The sequence below is a fragment of the Candoia aspera genome, chromosome 1, assembly GCF_035149785.1.
Source record: "Candoia aspera isolate rCanAsp1 chromosome 1, rCanAsp1.hap2, whole genome shotgun sequence".
NCBI classification, from domain to species: domain Eukaryota; kingdom Metazoa; phylum Chordata; class Lepidosauria; order Squamata; family Boidae; genus Candoia; species Candoia aspera.
In genome coordinates, this window is record NC_086153.1 from 146,156,350 (window position 1) to 146,176,966 (window position 20,617).

A 20,617-nucleotide genomic window follows, 5' to 3' on the forward strand; every position below is an offset into this window, starting at 1 on the left:
CAAATGTGAGTAGATCAATAGGTACCGCTTCGGCGGGAAGGTAACGGCGTTCCGTGTCGTCATGCTGGCCACATGACCCGGAAGTGTCTACGGACAATGCCGGCTCTAAGGCTTAGAAACGGAGATGAGCACCGCCCCCTAGAGTCGGACACGACTGGACTTTACGTCAAGGGAAACCTTTACCTTTACCTTTACTAACCATCCAGCAGGCTTCACTCCGTCATGGGATCTCCAAGCTAGGTGACAAAAGGGCTTTCTGGAAGGCCAGCAGGGTTGGGGCCAGCCTCACCTTGGGGGGAATGGTGTTCCATAGGGCAGGGGCCACGGCAGAAAAGGCTGGTCTCCTGGGTCTCACCTGACAAAACTCCCTGGCTGACAGGACCCGCTAGATGCCTCTCCTGACAGACCTGCTGGGACAGGTAGATGTAACCGGGGAGAGGCGGTCCCTCAAATATCCCGGCCCCATGCCACGAAGGGCTTGAAAGGCTATATCCACAGCAAACTGGCAGCCTGTGCAACCAAGGCGTAATGTGTACAGTTCTTGGACCACACATAACTGCCCGTGCCACTGCATTTCGCACCAGCTGAAGCTTCTGGATATGCTTCAAGGGGGAACCATATAAAGCGCATTTCAATGCGCCAGAGATTGTTGTTCCTTTGTTTATATAAAAATGAAACTATAGAAGAGTCTTGTTGATATACACTGATTTTAGGAAACACAAGCATTATGCTAAAATTTCTCTTGGAAGCGATTTGATCAAGCATTTCATCTTCCTTCCTGAGATCAATTATCAAAATACAAATTCAATGTTCAACTCTTGCCAGTTCTGCATACCTTTTCTGAATGTAGCTGCAGGCAGATGACAGGTTTCCCACACAGGAAAACTAATTCATTGGGGAGAGAGTTCTAGAACACCTTTCTTAATATGCTGGCGTTCAACAGTTTCCTGTCCGCAGTTTAAAATTATTCAGCAACAGGAACTCTACCACACGGTTTATTTAACCAATCGTATCACTTTTTCTCACAAATATTTCTCACAAGCCAGGAAACTGAGACTATCATTTGGCCTTCCATTCCAAGTATGCGGTTTTATTCACCTCTGTAAGTGATTTAGGACTTTCTCTACTACAGTACAGGCAACTGTATATGGTACACTGGACAGTTACTGCTCTCTGCCTGAGACATACTGCTGTCTGAATTAGGAAATTAATCTAGAGAGGCCTCTGCCTTGGGAGCTGCCAAAAATAAGCTGATTGATCTAAGAACCTGGAGAAAAGCCGTAGGAAAAATTAATTTGCATGGTTAAAGATATAGTCTTCAGCAAAGGATCGTTACCTTGTCGTGGTGCTGGAGCTTGAGCACCTCAATGATGTCATGAGCTAAACCGTGAAGGGCCACCCAAGACGGGAAGGTCATGACAGAGAGGTCAGACTAAATGCGATCCCTGGGGAAGGTAATGGCAACCCACCCCAGTATTCTTGCCGTGAAAACTAAATGGATCAGTACAACCAGAGATATGTCGGTATACCATCGGAAGATGAGACCCCCAGGTTGGAAGATGGTCAAAATGCTACTGGGGAGGAACAGAGGATGAGTTCAACTAGCCCCAGACGTGATGACGCAGCTAGCTCAAAGCCGAAAGGACGGTTAGCGGCTGACGGTGCTGGTGGTGAACGGCGAATCTGATGTTCTAAGGATCAACACACCATTGGAACCTGGAATGTAAGATCTATGAGCCAGGGCAAATTGGATGTGGTTATTGGTGAGATGTCAAGATTAAAGATAGACATTTTGGGCATCAGCGAACTGAAATGGACTGGAATGGGCCACTTCACATCAAATGACCACCAGATCTACTACTGTGGACAAGAGGGCCACAGAAGAAACGGAGTAGCCTTCATAATTAATAGTAAAGTGGCTAAAGCAGTGCTTGGATACAATCCAAAAAACGATAGAATGATCTCAATTCGAATTCAGGGCAAGCCATCTAACATCACAGTGATCCAAATATATGCCCCAACCACAGATGCTGAAGAAGCTGAAGTAGAGCAGTTCTATGAGGATCTGCAGCACCTACTGGACAACACGCCTAAAAGAGATGTTATTTTCATCACAGGAGACTGGAATGCTAAGGTGGGCAGTCAAATGACACCTGGAATTACAGGTAAGCATGGCCTGGGAGAACAAAATGAAGCAGGACATAGGCTGATAGAATTTTGCCAAGACAACTCACTCTGCATAACGAACACTCTCTTCCAACAACCTAAGAGACGGCTTTATACATGGACTTCACCAGATGGACAACACCGAAATCAGATTGACTACATCCTTTGCAGCCAAAGGTGGTGGTCATCTATACAGTCGGTAAAAACAAGACCTGGAGCTGACTGTAGTTCAGATCACGAACTTCTTCTTGCACAATTTAGGATCAGACTAAAGAGATTAGGGAAGACCCACAGATCAGCTAGATATGAGCTCACTAATATCCCTCAGGAATATGCAGTGGAGGTAAAGAATCGAGTTAAGGGACTGCACTTAGTAGATAGGGTCCCGGAAGAACTCTGGACAGAAGTTCGCAACATTGTTCAGGAGGCGGCAACAAAATACATCCCAAAGAAAGAGAAAACCAAGAAGGCAAAGTGGCTGTCTGCTGAGACACTAGAAGTAGCCCAAGAAAGAAGGAAAGCAAAAGGCAACAGTGATAGGGGGAGATATGCCCAATTAAATGCAAAATTCCAGAGGTTAGCCAGAAGAGATAAGGAATTATTTTTAAACAAGCAATGCGCGGAAGTGGAAGAAGACAATAGAATAGGAAGGACAAGAGACCTCTTCCAGAAAATTACAAACATTGGAGGTAAATTCCAGGCCAAAATGGGTATGATCAAAAACAAAGATGGCAAGGACCTAACAGAAGAAGAAGAGATCAAGAAAAGGTGGCAAGAATATACGGAAGATCTGTATAGGAAGGATAACAATATCGGGGATAGCTTTGACGGTGTGGTCAGTGAGCTAGAGCCAGACATCCTGAAGAGTGAGGTTGAATGGGCCTTAAGAAGCATTGCTAATAACAAGGCAGCAGGAGACGATGGCATCCCAGCTGAACTGTTCAATCTCTTGCAAGATGATGCTGTCCATGAAGTCACGAAGAGTCGGAAGCGACTGAATGAATAAACAACAACAACAAAAAGATATCGTATCTACCTGAATATAATAACTAAATAAACTTCCTATAAACATTCACAGAGATCTGGGAAGAAACTAGATTGCCTTACAAAATATGATAGAATTTGCAAAATCCCCAAAAAGTACGGTTCCTTCTTGGTATGTCTTCCTTTTCACATAATAATTGTTCATTAAAAATATTTAAGACCAAATTTTGACATCAATGCTAGGGCAGTGTCCAAGTAAAACAATACTTAATATTTAGTTCTTTTATGATATATAAAATCATGCTAATTAGAGGCTGGCATTTCTTGTCTCTAATAGCAAACTGTTCATATCAACTTGCAAAATAAACCAAACGAAAATACCTTGCTAAATAGGCATTTTGCACCTCCAGGAGAAGTGGCTTACATAATAAAAGATCATGAGAGAGAAGATCCTCTCTTCTGTGGTCCCATGATTTACCACCAGTTGAACTCCTTCCTGGATACATCAAAGCACTGACAAGCTAGGTTCTCATAGAGACCGACACTCCTGGTTCCCAAGCCATTTATGGTTTTCAGGCTAAGCATAAGCCTTTGCAAGTGAATCAGAAGCCAGGAAAGGAAAATATTACTCCACCTGACTATGATATGGCTTTACCTTTCTGCATTGGCTACAATTCTGACTGCCACCTTTTGCACTAGCTGAAGGAGGGGCAATCTTTTCATGGCCAAGGAGTTAATTTAACATTTGTGAGGGAAGAGATGCAGTAGGTGAGGCCAGATATGTTGGTGAGGTTGGAATTTGGTGAAAGGTGAAAGGTCCCCTGTGCAAGCACCGACTCATGTCTGACCCTTTGGGGGGACACCACTTTTGCGACGTTTTCTTGGCAGACTATAGAGTGGGGTGGTTTGCTATTGCCTTCCCCAGTCATCACCTTCCCCAGCAAGCTGGGTACTCATTTTACTGACCTCGGAAGGATGGAAGGCTGAATCAACCTGAGCTGGCTACCCAAAAGAGAATGCAGCTTCCACTGGGATCGAACTCAGGTCATGGGGAGAGTTTAGGTCGCAGTACTGCCACCTACCACTCTGCACCACACGAGGCTGTCGAGGTTAGAATTTAGGGGGGTGTTAATTGGGATATGCCTATTTTAGGATTATAATTCTAATCTGTCTTCCAAGTTAAAAGAGCAAGAGTTCAGTTTTCAAAAATCACAGGAGAATGCTGAGGGTTACAAAAAGGGGACTTTCCACTGCAGAAACTAAACCTTCCAAGTGATTTTCAAGAGAATCCCTATGTACAAATCTTCATAGTGGTCCAGTTCAGAGATTATGAGAACACGAAGTCCTGTGACTCTGACTGACCTAGGAACAATCAGAGCTTCTGAACCAGAACTAGAGAAAGGAAACTTCTCATCGCTTTAGCACTCTTGTTCCACATCTATATGTTGATTTCGGCATTTGCACAACCACATCTGATTTGGATGTCATGAAGAAATAAAACAGACAACAACATTCCAAAACCTCTCATTGCCTTACCTAACAATTTCAGATAGCTGTTAAAATATGAAGGATAAGATGAATTGCCAGCACAAGTGCCATGATGTTGTTGTTTATTCGTTTAGTCGCTTCCGACTCTTCGTGACTTCATGGACCAGCCCACACCAGAGCTTCCTGTCGGTCGTCAACACCCCCAGCTCCCCCAGGGACAAGTCCGTCACCTCTAGAATATCATCCATCCATCTTGCCCTTGGTCGGCCCCTCTTCCTTTTGCCTTCCACTCTCCCTAGCATCAGCATCTTCTCCAGGGTGTCCTGTCTTCTCATGATGTGGCCAAAGTATTTCAGTTTGGCCTTTAATATCATTCCCTCAAGTGAGCAGTCTGGCTTGATTTCCTGGAGGATGGACTGGTTGGATCTTCTTGCAGTCCAAGGCACTCTCAGAATTTTCCTCCAACACCACAGTTCAAAAGCATCGATCTTCCTTCGCTCAGCCTTCCTTATGGTCCAGCTCTCGCAGCCATATGTTACTACAGGGAACACCATTGCTTTAACTATGCGGACCTTTGTTGTCAGTGTGATGTCTCTGCTCTTAACTATTTTATCGAGATTTTTCATTGCTCTTCTTCCAAGGATTAAGCGTCTTCTGATTTCCTGACTGCAGTCAGCATCTGCAGTAATCTTTGCACCTAGAAATACAAAGTCTTTCACTGCTTCTACATTTTCTCCCTCTATTTGCCAGTTATCAATCAAGCTGGTTGCCATAATCTTGGTTTTTTTGAGGTTTAGCTGCAAGCCAGCTTTTGCACTTTCTTCTTTCACCTTGATCATAAGGCTCCTCAGTTCCTCTTCACTTTCGGCCATCAAAGTGGTATCATCTGCATATCTGAGATGGTTAATGTTTCTTCCAGCGATTTTAACTCCAGCCTTGGATTCCTCAAGCCCAGCATGTTGCATGATGTGTTCTGCGTACAAGTTGAATAGGTAGGGTGAGAGTATACAGCCCCGCCATATACTCCTTTCCCGATCTTAAACCAGTCCGTTGTTCCATGGTCTGTTCTTACTGTTGCTACTTGGTCGTTATACAGATTCTTCAGGAGGCAGACAAGATGACTTGGTATCCCCATACCGCTAAGAACTTGCCACAATTTGTCAAGTGCCATGATACTAAGCAGAAATTTTCCGATGCCTTTTTTCCAAAATCACCACATCATTATGCCTCCTATGCAGCAAGATAGTAAGATGTTTGATTTGGAATGTTCTCAAACGGGATTAAGAAGTCATGGAGAATCAACAGGGCTATGATACATAAGCAAACAATTAAGGAATGAATGCCTAATAGAACATCATCTTTTGTGGGCACTATTGGAAAATTTTTATGTATTTCCATTAAGGTCCTGGCAATTGCTAGGCTCAATATATAGAGACAGGGGTTTCATTCCTGGGGTTTACAAGAAGCCAGACATGCTTAGGCCTTGTTGCATCGCAGATTGTTTTTAGATGTTAAGGCTCATGAGTATCTGACTTTATGGAAAAATTCTACCATAAAAATAAGGGGGTTCTTTGGAAGCTGTGGGTGGAATCTGTAATGACTAATTTAAAGATTTTTCTTGATTTCAAATAGAATTTTACCCTTGAAATTCATAACAGTGGCATTATAATCAATTCAAGCATATTTTAATGTCTCAGTATGGACCGGGTGCTTTGGCTGTGTCTGAGAAACCTGAGGTGTTAATATATTAGATAGAATCAATGTTTGAAATTAAACCCACATCCTTTTTGTATAAAAAACTAAAGAACATTTTTAAAGTTGACATTAAGGACATTTGTGGTTTATGGACTAAAGAATTGGAACACCTAATAACAGAACATCTATGGTTGCAGGTCTCAAACAATATTAAATTTGCTTCAGTGGGGATTTAAAATTAAAACTGATTTGTCCAAAATTTTTATTTAGAGTTTACTGGACACCCCACAGAATAGATGGACATCAGATTTTCTCTGTTGGCAATATAAAAAATTTGAGGGTCATTGACTCATAATTTGGTCTTGTGAATCACTGACCTCCCTTTGAAATAATACTTTAATATGCATAAATAAATTTATGGGAGTTTTTTTTTAAGTTAAAGATGTTAATGGGATGTTAAATTATGTTGCAAAACTCTGGAATTTGACTATTTTTAGGAGTTATGATTGTAGGCTTGGGGTGTTGCAAAGCGTATTATTTTGAGAAATTGGAAAAGTAGTAACATTCCTGATATTAAGGACTGAATTCAAGAGATGTGTGACTTTTTAAAAAGGCAATTTTTAAATTTAAATTTAATTTCATTGTAGATAATCATTAATTATTCCCCCTGTAGTTTTATAAATCTGTTTGCCATTTCATTAATATCATATGTATTGATATTTCCCCCCTTTTTGGTTTTGGTTTTGTAGTTTCTCATGTATTTCTTTCCTGATTTGTCTATCTTGTAATTTTTCTTTCTTTCTGTAAACCTTCATTTCTTTCTGTGATGATGATGATGATGATGATGATGATAATATAGTCACCAACACTATTCAGTGTCAAACAGGCATAAAATCAGATTGCTTCATTCAAGAATGTTCAGAGAGTTGAGCTATCACATCCTTCTCCCAGATACCCTTTTGAAAGGAAATATCATTGTCTAGCAACAGTGACTAAAATTCAGTAATATCTAAGAAGTGTTTTGAAGAAATAGTCATATAATCCATTCTTTTAATATGCTGTCTCCTCTGAACAGATGATACTTAGCTTTTGGACCAACCCAGCTAAAATTTGCCAAATCACACAGGCAAAAATGACAAAGAAAAGTGTCCAGCTACACCTTGAAACATCCTCTTGACATCCATAAGTCACAACCCATAAAACTACATTAGACAACACACTGGACACTTTTATTAGAACTGCACTAATGTGCTTAAGTATAGAGCGAATATAAAACCTTGTGTCAGAAGCATCTACTACAGGTGTTTCTGTTTATTTCCAAGGATTCTACTATATCCCCATTTACGTCTCATGTTATTAACCACGGGAGAACACTGTACTGGGCAGTTACTAGAGTTACATTGCAGCAAAGGGCAGACTTCTCTGCTTGCCAACATGGCCATCATCTTGTACTCTCATGTAGGAGTTATGCCATTTTTGCTGTAGTAACCATTCTGCTCATTTATAAATTCCCAGTTAAGCAGGAAGCCATCTGGGCTCAGTAGCATAGAAACCAATGTTTGGAAGAAACTGTAACAATAGAACATTCCATCTCATACCTCTGAAGCGATAGGGGGCATAGGAATATTCTTGAAGGATAGGAGGAAGAGCTGCTACCAAGGCAATGATCAGACAAGTGGGGCTTGAGCCCATTCCAAGAAACTAATTTGAGAAAACATCTCAGACAGGCCCCTCCCTGGTTCCCACAAAGATAAAGGGAGGGAGGGGGAAGCGCATTCAGATTTGCAAGATTCTGTTACTATAACCATTACAATAAAAGTAATCCTAACCTATACAGCATTGGTTTCTTTGTCTGGTCTACCTTATAGAGCTGACAAGGGCAGACCACTAAATCAGTATCACACCGGGAAGTGACTATTGTCAACCTAAATTTTACAGAAAGTGGCCATAACCATGAAGTCACAGATACCCCTCTCCCACCAAGCTATATATTCAAATTTGGCTGCCCTGTTGAATATACTAAGCCAATTACAAACTGAGATAGCCTCATGATTGCCAAAGGGGGAAGGAAGTCCCAAATGGGTCCCACTAAACATGGGTGGGCAACCTTCCTAATGGTGTTAAATTTCAACTCCCTGCCACCAGGCTAAATAGCCCCGGATACTTCAAATGTCGTACAAGTATCAATCCAGAAATGTACACAAAAACCAGGTTGCCCCTACAGAGTACATTTTAAAAAAATGATATGAGGTAAGTCTTCATCACTAAGGTCTCCTTCAGTAGCAAAAATATCATTACGTTTAAAAATCTGCACCAAAATGAAATGAGCTGCAGTGCAGAGAAATTTGGGGGGGGGGGGGACCCTCTTAGGTATAACACTATAAATATAAACCTTTTACCAAAGGGTGTGTTGGTATAATATGACACATACACACACAGAAGATGTACTAAAAGTCAAGCTCCATAGGCCAATCACAATATGATTTATTAGTATTTTTTTTCCAAGAAAGTGATATTGTACTTAGGAATGTTCAAAGGTCAAGTGTCAAATGAGTAATGAATTTTTGAGAAGAAAATGACAACCAATTTGAACATTTAATGTAATTTATATAATAAATTGTCTATGGGTCCTAACCTTTGGTACACCCTGTATATATATCTTTTATCTTATTGTATAAATAAGGTAAATAAGGAGCATGTTTAAATAAGGAGCAGGAATTTAAATTTCCTCAAGACCAAACTGTTGTGATACATAGGGTAGAAACCATCCATCCCAGAATGGAACATTCCAGAGACTTCCAGAATGCTTGGTCCCTCCTCCAACCAGGCCATTCTGGCTGTTCCTAGGGTGGTTGGGTGATTTTCTGAAGTTAATCCTCTACACTGGAAGTGGTTCATAGTGTTCAGGGTAAGGTGCTGAAGGAAATGGGACTGGACAATGTCTGGAACTGCTTCCAGTTCAGAATATTAATTTCTGGGAAACTACTAATACCCATCCTTAAAACCTTCTAAAACGATGGAAAAACATGCTGAAGTTCAGCAGTGAAATTTCCAGGGAGGGGTGGGGGGTAGGGGGACATGCACATTCACTCTGACTCAACTGATACCAAACCCTATCCTCTATGTTAGGACAGCACTATATTCTGACAAAAAAGCGCTCCAGGTGTATTGGTCCTGGTAACACATGCCAGGTCTACCCTATCATTCACAGTTGAACAGCACATAAAAGGCAAAGACTCTCTTGATAAAGCTGAACTCCATGGATGGGTCTATGCCATTTTCTTGGCAGTAACACAGAAGTGGTTTGCCGTCACTTCTGGGACTTCTTTTCAGACTTCCCTGTTTAGCCTACAACTGTGGATTTTTCTGATCTTCTTCCATCCAAGTACAAACCAACCAGGCTCCATCTTTTGCGGCTCAGCCAAAATTAGTTTAGTTGCTGCCATCTGCCTGTGCTAAGTAGATTTATAAGAAATGGCAGGGAAAAAAATCTGCCTTTTACATGCAGCACCTCTAGCCCTGAGATGGAATTAAATTACACAGTTTAATCATATTGCTTATTGTGAAAACCAAAGGAAGCAACACATTTCAGATGCCTTATTGTTCTGTGACCTTATTGTTCTGTGACCTTCTGCTCCAAAATGAGTAACTACCCACCTGTGGACATACGCAAAGCAAATGCTTTGTGTAAGACAGATACAACTGCTGCTTTCAGGTCAACCCATTGTCTCCTGCTGATTTTTTTGTCCTTTTCAAGGCTTAAGCTTCGTATCCCAGAGGCTGACCCAAGGTAAACCAACACTACAGTGATACTTTGAGGTTTTGGAGAACTATTCATCCTCTTTTTAAGGGTCTTGGGAGATATTTCCTAATTTTTATGTTCCTCCTATTGCTGCCTGCCCTTTGGAATGATCTACCCCCAGATATATGGATGGCTATAGGCCTTTAGGAAGGCGGTTAAGGCCTGGCTCTTCCTCCAGGCTTTGTGATCAGGATGAGCAGAGTCCCCAATAGGTAGGTTGTAGACATTTAGAGTTTTGTTCAACATTTTATTGTTTAGTATGTTATCATGTGCTATGTTACTTTGTATTCATTATTTATGCGTGGGGACGTTGTCTTTTGTACACTGCCCAGAGACAGATGCTTTGAGTGGAGCAACCACACAAGTGCCTAAATGAATGGAATTAAAACTAGTCTTAGACATATAAATGGAAATATCAATAAAATCTACAGCACCATTTTCATACAGTTTAGCACAAGAGATGTTGTCAACTGATCTGTATAGGATAAGCAATCATCAATGGCAACTGATAAATAATCTAATAGAAGAAAGTTGTTAAGACTACCTTCCTTTCTTTTGACACCATAAGGAGTTTTACAGTGTCCGCCATGGCTTACAACCCACACTGGATACTGCTGATTCAGGCCACGATACAAAGCCTTACTGAATGTCTGGTAAAAGCCAACCAATCCAGGATTACCTGAAAGAAAGAAAAGTGTAGTAAAAGTATAGCCCACAAATAAAACACAATTCATTGAAAAGACTGAAAAATTAACATCCATCTTGTACTTGTATCTTGTATAAAGTTCTTTTGTCAAATATTTTTCACTCTATGGACCATTTATACATTATATTTGAATTCAGAATGTAAATAGACCTTAAACTGTATGCTATTTTCTCATTCTTTGTCTAAAAGCAATTTTTCAACTCAGCAGGCAACTTTCCCCTTACCAAAGATTTACACAACATGAATGAGTTTCCAGGGTAAAAAAATTAGGACTTAATGCCTCCATTGCATTGCTTTACTATAGAAGCTTATGACATCTCCAGCAATGTAGTCTTCAGATATGGTATATTATCCACATTTTCCAAGTTCCTGAAATGTTTAGTACCTGTTCCTTACACAGGGAAATTAGAGCACTTTACTTATTTCTTTGGTCTTGTTATTGTGAAACTATTTATTAATCAAAATGTGTTTAGAAAAGATATTATTTTTCTAATTCACATAATATTGAGAACATGCATTTTCCTATAATATTAAAGAGAATAATTTTCTTTTTTTAAAAAAAAATGGGTTACAATAAATGTTATTTGAATAACATGTTTTACATTGTCTTTTTTTTTAATTGATAACTCTTCGGAAGAACCACCAAAGACAGAGGGAACAAACATTTTACCCTGCAACTCTTTCACACATTTTCATTCCTCCGCATTAATTCCACTGCATGGTGTAGAATATTGTCTCATTCCTATCATCAGCTCAGTGGTGAAAGTACAATTTATATAACTTTTGCCAAGCTTTGTGGTCAATCGCTCTGTGTAACTTTTAACACCTATGACTAATCATTTTTTTCCTGAAAGATTTCTATCCTCTGATAAACTGAGATTTTCTTTAGAAAGGAAATAAAAAAGATCACAGAAAAAATAAGGCCAGGGTGGGAAGAGGAAGAGAACACCTGCTAAGGCAAAAAGACAGTCATATAAGTCACTTATTACAATAGCTACTGACACTGAAAAATACCTTGAAGGGGTAGAAACAAGCACCACCAATGTGAATACATATCTTAATGAAGAACAAAAATGCGGTAAAAAAACCAACCCCTGAAAGAGCACTCAATACCGTACACTGCTTATTAAATTATCAGTCTTTGTTCTTTTAAGCAAGACAAACATTTTTCCAGTGTTTCTGCCACAAAATGTGAGCAAATCATCCTTGGCCTTTGGTAGGATGATACATAATTGAACCAATAACAATGCAAGGACATTTATTTTACAACAGCTTGTAGAACTATCACCGGTGCATCTGTATGGGGCCTGATGCTGGATAACAATGGGATTTAAGATGTCTGGTTCTGCAAGGTTAAAATCCAAGGTTACTTTCAAAGCTCTGAGAACAGTGGGAATTTTCACTACTTCGCATCCCTATTTAGAGGGATGATGAAGCTACCTACTTGTTAAGATTTAACATAGCAAAAATATAAACAGCAATGGAAACAAAGAGTTTGTAAAATGAATGCAAAACCAATGATGTCACTAAAGGAAACATCTGGCCTAGATTTATCTTTGCAAGAAGTAATTCAAACATGGAAAGTTGCTAGGTTCAGAAAGTCTCTGAATAGCTGAAGAATCCCAGTGATCAATAGGAAGATCCTGGATTTACATTTTTAAATGACTAAGTAGATATAGAAGTCTTAATACAGTAGAAGGAGGTTAAAAGCCAGGAAAACACTAAAATTTTGGATTAAGAACCACTGTTATTTTATTTTGTTTTTATTTTGACAATAAAGATGTTTGTCTCAGGTTGCTGGGACTTCCATTTTGAATAAAAATACAAGTTCCCATGGTCAGGAAAGCTCATCTGCCTTTGCCAACAAAGCAGTCATCAAAGGAGCATCCCAATTTTAATGCACAGAAACCAGCCCACAAAAAAATCAAGGGATTTAAAATTCTAACAGAAATACCTACATAAACAAAAATACATTTTCATCACAGAAAAATAGAGGGACGCTGATCAGTATCATATTTCATAGCCGATCAGAACATGGGTATCAAAGTAAACTTGTAAACCAGGACATGTTCACTGTAAATTTCATAACTAGACCTACTGAACAGGTTTTTTTCATGCCTATGTAGGTATAGTGTATGTGTATGCCTTTGAGTCAGTGTTGACTCCTGGTAACTGCATGGACAAGTTCTTGCAGTTTTCTTGGTAAGTTGTCAGAAGTGGTTTGCCATTGCCTCCTTCCTAGGGCTGAGAGGGAGGGACTGGGCCAAGGTCACCCAGCTGGCTTTGTGCCTAAGGCGGGACTAGAACTCACTGTCTGTGGTTTCTAGCCTGATGCCTTAACCACCACACTAAACTGGCTCTATGTCGGTACAGTACAACAACTTTATTGATTAGTCAATCGACCATATCAAGACTATGTAGGTGAAAAAGTATATGATGTTATAGACAGGGAGCTCATACTTCTTTTGTTTAATTGACTGAACTTGGGATGAAGAGAGAGTCAAAGTAAAGTCTCCTTCAAGTCCAGCTCAACATCTGATGAAGTAACAAATACATTCATGTAGCTTTTCTGGCAATAATACAGAACCTTGGTTTGCCTTCGATTTCTCCTTGGACATTTTTAGACTTCCCAATTTATTCTACAGCCATGATAAAAACTAAAGGTCTCCTACTGGACAAGCTGAGCAACAAATATAAAAAATCAGCATGTATCTCCAGTGTTCTTCATTTTTAAAAAAGTATCTCTATTTGAATTATTCTATAAAGCTGCCCCATGTCTCTTCACACCCTTAGGAGCTTATTCTCCTTCAATCACCTTTCAAACTTTAAGGATTGTTCAGTGCTAACTTAAGCACCTAGAAAAGATGCTCAAGAAAAGAAAGATGCCTAGACCAGAAAGACTGCTTAAGTACTGATTTGCAGCCTTGATGGTTATCTATCACCTAAAACAGAAGGCCATCAGATTCATACATTTACCAATTTCTTGAGGAAACATGGACCTCTTACTTTACAATGCAAGATCAATATACTTTCCATTCTTCTCCACCATACAAACATATTAACTTATCTTTAACCTTTAGGAATAGTGAGAATACAGGCTAACCTACATGACTTACAATGTAGAGGAAGAGGTAATGAGGATTTTTGGAAGGTGCAAAGACTGCACCAACATGTTCCATATAACGTTCTTGTTCTACCTACTCCATTGAACTCTGAGAAAATGTCACTACACCAATCTTTTAATTAGTTTGCTGCCAGTTTCCTAACAGTCTGACATAATATACAATATGTAGAGACTTCTAAAGTTTTCTCATTATAATTTTAGCATTGTGTATTGTTCTGTGTAATTAAAATAATTCCACATCCAGATACAACACTTTGATGAGCAGGCAGCTAATGAATTTTGGAAGCAGCAGTCTTCAATCTTTTGTCCTTGGGAGCTATTATTGGGAAAAATCCAATAACGGGAAACAACCAATGACCCAGACCTTACATAAATAGACTAGCTTCAGTTACATCAAATACTATTTGATTATGAAGGAGTACACACACTTGGCAATTTAAATATCTGGAAGAATGCAGTGAGGTCTGCTCTTTGTAAGCTCCAAATAGGGAAAAAAAAATCTAAAAGATGAAGTACATTTTATCCAGGAGCACTCTGCAATTGCTTTTTACATCTCAAGGGGAACCAGAGATGAACTTCATTGTAAAATCAAGTTCTCCAAAGAAAAAATTGTGAAAAAAATTGTACTTATCTTTAAAACAGCACCATCTTCTGGCACATTTATTTCTACATTACAATCAGAAAATACAATTGTCTTAGGCATTATTATATTCTACTTAGTTTGTAATAAATTCCTATTTAGCAGTTCTGTTGAGCAAGAACTGCATTGAACAAACATATATGATCCAAACATTAAGAGAGCTTCCATTGCAATCTTCAAACAAAAGGAGGCAAATTAAATATTGCAAAAGCTTCAAGAATACCTCTGGCTTCTAGCCATCCCATTGTATTTTTGATTTCTTTACAAGGCATTAGCTACACAATGATACTGTGATATGAATAAATTTAGCCTGCCAGAAGGCTCTACTTCCATCATTTCTAAGATCAAATGCTTCCAGTTTCAATTAACTGCAGTGTGACATCCGAATCCTCAACTCTACTTATTAACTATGGTTTACTAAAATAAGCCAGCTTCAGAAACTGATTTGAAACCAGTCTTATTCAAGCAGATATTGGATAATGTGAAAGCTTACCATGCATAAAATTGGGGGGGGATGCTTTCAAGTCCCACTCCCAAAGTTCCTGTATGTAGGGAGACATTGGAGTGAGACATGGAAGTACATCCCTTTTTCACTTTTAGTATTTGTGTATATCTGCTGACATCTCAAATAAACAATATTTTCAGGTTCAAACAACACGGCAAACAAAAATGCAAGAGACTGCTTTAGAACTCCTTGCTGCTGAAAGAAGACAGGGTCATACACAAGCTTAGGAATTGCTACTCTTCTTTTCATCACATCCAAATAAAGCCAACGAACGAACACACACACACGCACACACACACACACAGGAGAAAGAGAATTAGACACCTTTCCTTTGAATGTCAGATAGAGCACCAAAAACTCCCAAGTGCAAATGTGATTGTTAGAGATCATACAACTCTTTACAGAACAGTACCTCCAGCTGAGCACAACCCAGCTTCAATTTCTAGAACTGGCACTTTAGTTTGGCCATTATTGCAGCCAAGTATTACAGGAACCCACAGAAATTAGGGAAAGGGGGAGGATGCCATATAGAATGTGGCTGTAATTTGTACATGCAGTGCACACCATTACAACATATCTGAATATTTCTCTTTTATGCATGCTTTGTTGCATGGTGTCATATCTTAGGACAACAGTCTAAGAGACTTAAGAAGTATCAGATTCTTTTTTCTGGCAACAGCATCATTTTCATTAATTTGACGATTTCACATCATTTCTCAGAAATCTTCCCATGTTCTCAGTTAAAAACATGGGAAGCTGCCCTGTAATGAGTTAGACCACTAAGCCAGTGGAGTGCTTCCCACCTTTATTTGGGGAAACCCAGAGAGATTAAACCTGGGACTTATCTGGAATTCTACTGCTGAACTACAGGCTTCCTGTACATTTCAAAAGCACAAGTGAGCATTTCTGTAAAAAGCAGAAATACAAGATTGGGAATGAATGAATGAATGAAATTATTATATTACATTTTATTACATTTTATTATATTTTATATTATATATTCATATCAAATCATAATCACGTTATATTCTGCCTTTCATTCTGGAACAGAAGGTGGCATAATAGTGTTCCCTCCTCCTTGTTCTTTCTCACAACAGCAACCTTGTGGGGTCCGTTGGGCTGAGAGAGAGTGACAGGCTCAAAGTCACCCAGTGAAGTTCCATGGCTAAGGGTGGACTTGAACCTTGGTCCTCCTAAGACCTTAAGCACCGCCACCTCACTGGCTCTTCGGTCTTCTGCAGTGTGGCTGGGGAGAAATGAACATACATGGCCAAGATTTGGAACTCACTTTACTTTCACCTACTCATTTAACTTTTATGTTGTTTGAATTTTATATTGCACAGATACTCCAGGAGTAGCATGTTTGTTCCCAGAACCGCACGTTTTGTGCCTGGTTGGTTCATAATGTCAGGGAATATATCCATCACTTTTTATGGCTTTAGTAACCCATTAGTCTGAATAGCTCACCTATCAATACAGAGATGCTTAAACTTGAGAAAATAGGTCTACCCCCTTTTTAAATGAGAAAACTAGGAATCCAGGCAATATCTGTTCACCTGTGGCCACAACATTCAAGGACCAAAATTCAAACAAGCTATTCTACTTCAAAACCAGTGTCTAAAATTAGTTATGAACATTTCTGCCAGGAAGAAAAGGAAAGATAAACTTTTATTTATTTTATTTATTTATCAAATTTATCACCGCCCATCTCCCCCACAAGGAGGGACTCTGGGCAGTTCACAATAAAAACTTTTAGCCTTGCAAGACACTGAAAAACCTACTCCAATACTATAATAAAGTGGTTGCTACTACAATCAGTTTCCACCCTCCAGTCTCATTTCTCTGCTATTTCCCTTTTTCAAAAAGCGCACCAAGTGACTTGATAGCACTGGCCTTCTCTTATTCTGCAGAATTTACTACTTTTTCTTCACATAACTGAGCAACTAGGATTTCAATAGAAATGACCTTCACGCTAGCTCTACCATCTCTCCAAAGGGATAAATCAGAAAATGTCTCTTAGTTTCTTTTCTCAACTAGTATCTCAATCCCTTATTACCATATACCACTCTGACCTTTCAGGATACAAGCTCTTATTAAGTTGTTTTTATGGAACTATATCCAAGCCTTCCACCTTCCATTTTGTAGAACTGATTTGATCGAGAGAATGTACATATCAAACCACCACCACATAGAACTTACCAGGGATAACCAAAAATAGAAGTCTAGGTGCACTTTTATCATTCCAGAGATCTTCCCAAGGGCCACACTTTAGAATCTGGGTAGGGGCTCCATAAATGTAAGTGAATTCTTCATGTATCAAATCTTGGTCTTTGGAATCTGATTTCATGCTTGTTGCTGAAGAAAAAAGAAGAATTTAAATGTAACTAGTGAAGCATGAATAATCATTCCCTACTTGTTTTGCTTTATAAAGAAAGAAATTTGCCAGCCACTTTCTGGCCAAACAAGATACAGAAGAGGCACTGATTTTTATCAGGATTACACCTGCTAAGTTACAATAGGGCACGCACAGCACATTCCCAGATGTTTGACATAATACTGTAAATAAAGCTAGCAACTTTGCCAAAACAAGGGTGTGATACTTGTTGCATGTAAAATCAATGAGCAGGGTAACAATTCAAGGCTTTCCTTCCTGATGCACCAATTTCTTGAAAAGCTGCTCAAGCAAATTAATGAAAAATAAAATATCAAAGACTTATTTTAAGCCTTGTCAAGGAAAATAAATTCTCAGACTTAATTTGCCTGATTCAAATTCTTTAGTGCCAACTTTTCTATTAAGAAAATACTTCAATTAATGGGATTAGATCAGGCCTGGAGGGAACCCATTCCATTTGCTCCCTGCTGCACTCTGAAGCTAATACCATATTGCATTGGAGGAGCACTCCCCCCACCCCTTGCAAATAGCATTTCGGGGGGGGGGGGGGGCTTAGGACTGTCAAGAAAGAGGAAAGGGTTAACATTCCTTTGTAGACTTCCTCTGATGTTCTTAACAGTCTTCTCCAGTTAATACCTTTTTTAAAAAAAATATCCTGCCTTTATTATTTTTATAAATAACTCAAGGCAGCTGACATACCTCATACTCCTTCCTCCTCCTATTTTCCTCACAATAACCCTGTGAGGCGAGTTGGGCTCAGAGGGAGTGACCCGCCCAAGGTCCCCCAGCCGGCTTTCGTGCCTAAGGCGGCACTAGAACTCAGGGTCTCCTGGATTCTAGCCTGGTGCCTCAACCACTAGACCAAACTGGCTCTCGTTTGCTAATAAAATCGGAAAATATTAAGGCACCATTTGACACTAAGTTTAGTTTGCTGCACATGCGACTAATATGCCTTGTCTCTTCCACAGGAGAAAGAAATTGGGAAATTAATTTCCTTGAGTGAACGCTAAGGTACAAAGTTTCTCTTCAGAGAAATTCTCTGCCACGACCACACATAAATCCAGGGTTTGATGTATTTTGTTATTAGAAGATTTGTAATTCACATTATTTTAGTGTACCCCAGGACAGGTTATAATCCCAAAACCAGCATCACAGGACCACCTGCGCTTCTCTGCAAATCACTGTTTATTCTTAACAGCTGAAAGAACAGTCCAGAAATTAGTAATGGATTTCCCTCCTTTCCTGCTGGAGCGGAGGGTGGGGAAAAAAAGTAATCTCCTCTGTTGTATTTTTGCCTGAGTCAGAATATATACAAAGCCAAGGGAAGCAACCAGACACCCGCCGGAGGGACAACGCCCACCTCGCGGCCACTGGTTAGAGATCGTGGGAACTGTAGCCAAAACGAGACAGCCGCGAGACGGGCGGGGGCGCGGGCGCGGGCGCGGGCGCGGGCGGGGCGCTGGATAAATGGAAATACATTACTTAGTGCAAACACGACACTGAGCAGGAACATTCCTTTGTTACTCTTTTTCTCCCCACTGGATTGCCTCGCTTCAATTACTTCATCAGCCTCCCTGTTTCTACTAGAGTACAATTATTAGCACTAGGCTCACTGCAATTATGACTGCTTTTTGGCCATAGATCGTAACTCCACAAAACAAGCAAAGTGCGATGGCTTTTGCTCCATCACCCTGGAGAAAGGAGGTGGGCAGAGAAAGGAACCGAAAGCGGGCACTCTCCGCGGAGGAAAGGGGACCGGTTAAGCCCAGAGGCTTCAGGAGAGGAGCACCGCGGAAGAACCAACGAGGCAGTCCTTGGCCAAGCACGTACCTTCCCCACTCAGCTGCTCTCGGCCGGCTCCCAGCATCTCTCAGGAAGCGAGAAGCACAGCAACTCCAGATCCTCCCCCGCTCGGCCGGGCGGAAGTAAAAACAGTAGCGAGAGACAGCAGGGCTCCCGCAGCGCTTCCGCCCGGCTGTGACGTAACTGGAAGCCGAGACACGAATCTTCTAAGGGTCCCGCCCCCCCGCTGAGCAGGGTTGCCATTGGAAGGAAGCGCGGAGGTTGACACCTTCGGGGATTCCGAGTATCTGCTGCACTAGGGCGCGCCTTCGCTTCTGGTGTGTGCACGCGTACTCGTTAGTCTTCGTTCCTGAATCCCGTTTCTGCTTTTCTTGTAGTCGCGTAAAGGCAAAGGGATCTGGGTGGAACTCGCTTCGGTGGATTATCTGTCTGTCTGTCTGTCTGTCTGTCATCTCATTCATTCATTCATTCAAAACATGTATATAGCAGCCCATCTTATACCAAATTCTGGGCGGCTTACAACCAAAAAACAAGGGATCTATCTACAATAAAAAATAGTAAAACCACAAATATTAAAACCGATAGACCTGGCACCACAGCTAAACTTTTCCATGCAGCCCTCAACAAGTTCATCTCACCAATCTCACCCTATCCCAGCGCTTGGGAGAAAAGCCAGGTCTTGCTTTTCCGAAGGTTAAAAGTAGACTCCCCCATTTGCAGTTTAAAACAGCATCTTAATGCCGTGGGAACCCCAGAGTTCCTCTTAGTTGCAGGACGCTGCTTCATCTTGCTTCCAGTCCTGAACTGAAAGTCTTGGGTTATTCCCTCTCAGGGTTGTGCCCCTAATTCAGTATTCTTCCTAGATTCCTGGATAGGCATACAGTATGGGAATTCTCCATACCCTAGTTTTGTTTTCTGAGTGCGGTTGCCCCTAATACAGTAGGAGGATATGCCACATAATATTACGTATTTTTAGTATTAAGTCCGTATTGTCTGTCATCTTCCCACTTTCTTAAAAGGGCGTTAAAATAAATGTTACAGACTGCCCAGTACAGGAACCGGGCTTAGTTATACCCGCTTGGGTCAGAGATGTTAGGGAATGGAATGCACATTTGGAACAAGTCAGCTTGTGACCTGATCTGCACTTTGCTCTGAGGGAAGCAGAGTGGCACCTGGTGGCCTTGTGTATTTCAAAGCCTGTTCTGAGAGGACTGGAGCAATGTTAGAAGCACCTTGCTGGAGTTTATATTAAAAAAAAAATTCTTTCAAAGCATCCTGTTTCCTGCAGTGGCCACCAAGATGACCTGGTAAA

The 20,617-nt window shown here is 40.4% G+C and overlaps 1 protein-coding gene across 1 annotated transcript in view; it reads right to left on the reverse strand.

Moving 5' to 3' along the window:
• The window catches only part of LDAH (lipid droplet associated hydrolase), a 554,138-nt gene extending 534,672 nt beyond the window's left edge, over positions 1-19,466 (reverse strand). The window contains exons 1-3 of the mRNA XM_063315097.1: positions 19,333-19,466; positions 17,310-17,465; positions 10,680-10,814 (exon numbers count right to left, since the gene is read on the reverse strand). Coding sequence (XP_063171167.1) covers positions 10,680-10,814; positions 17,310-17,465; positions 19,333-19,369 — 328 coding nt within the window. The 5' untranslated portion in view covers positions 19,370-19,466. The remainder of the gene's footprint in view (positions 1-10,679; positions 10,815-17,309; positions 17,466-19,332) is intronic.
• Between the last annotated feature and the right edge of the window lie 1,151 nt (positions 19,467-20,617).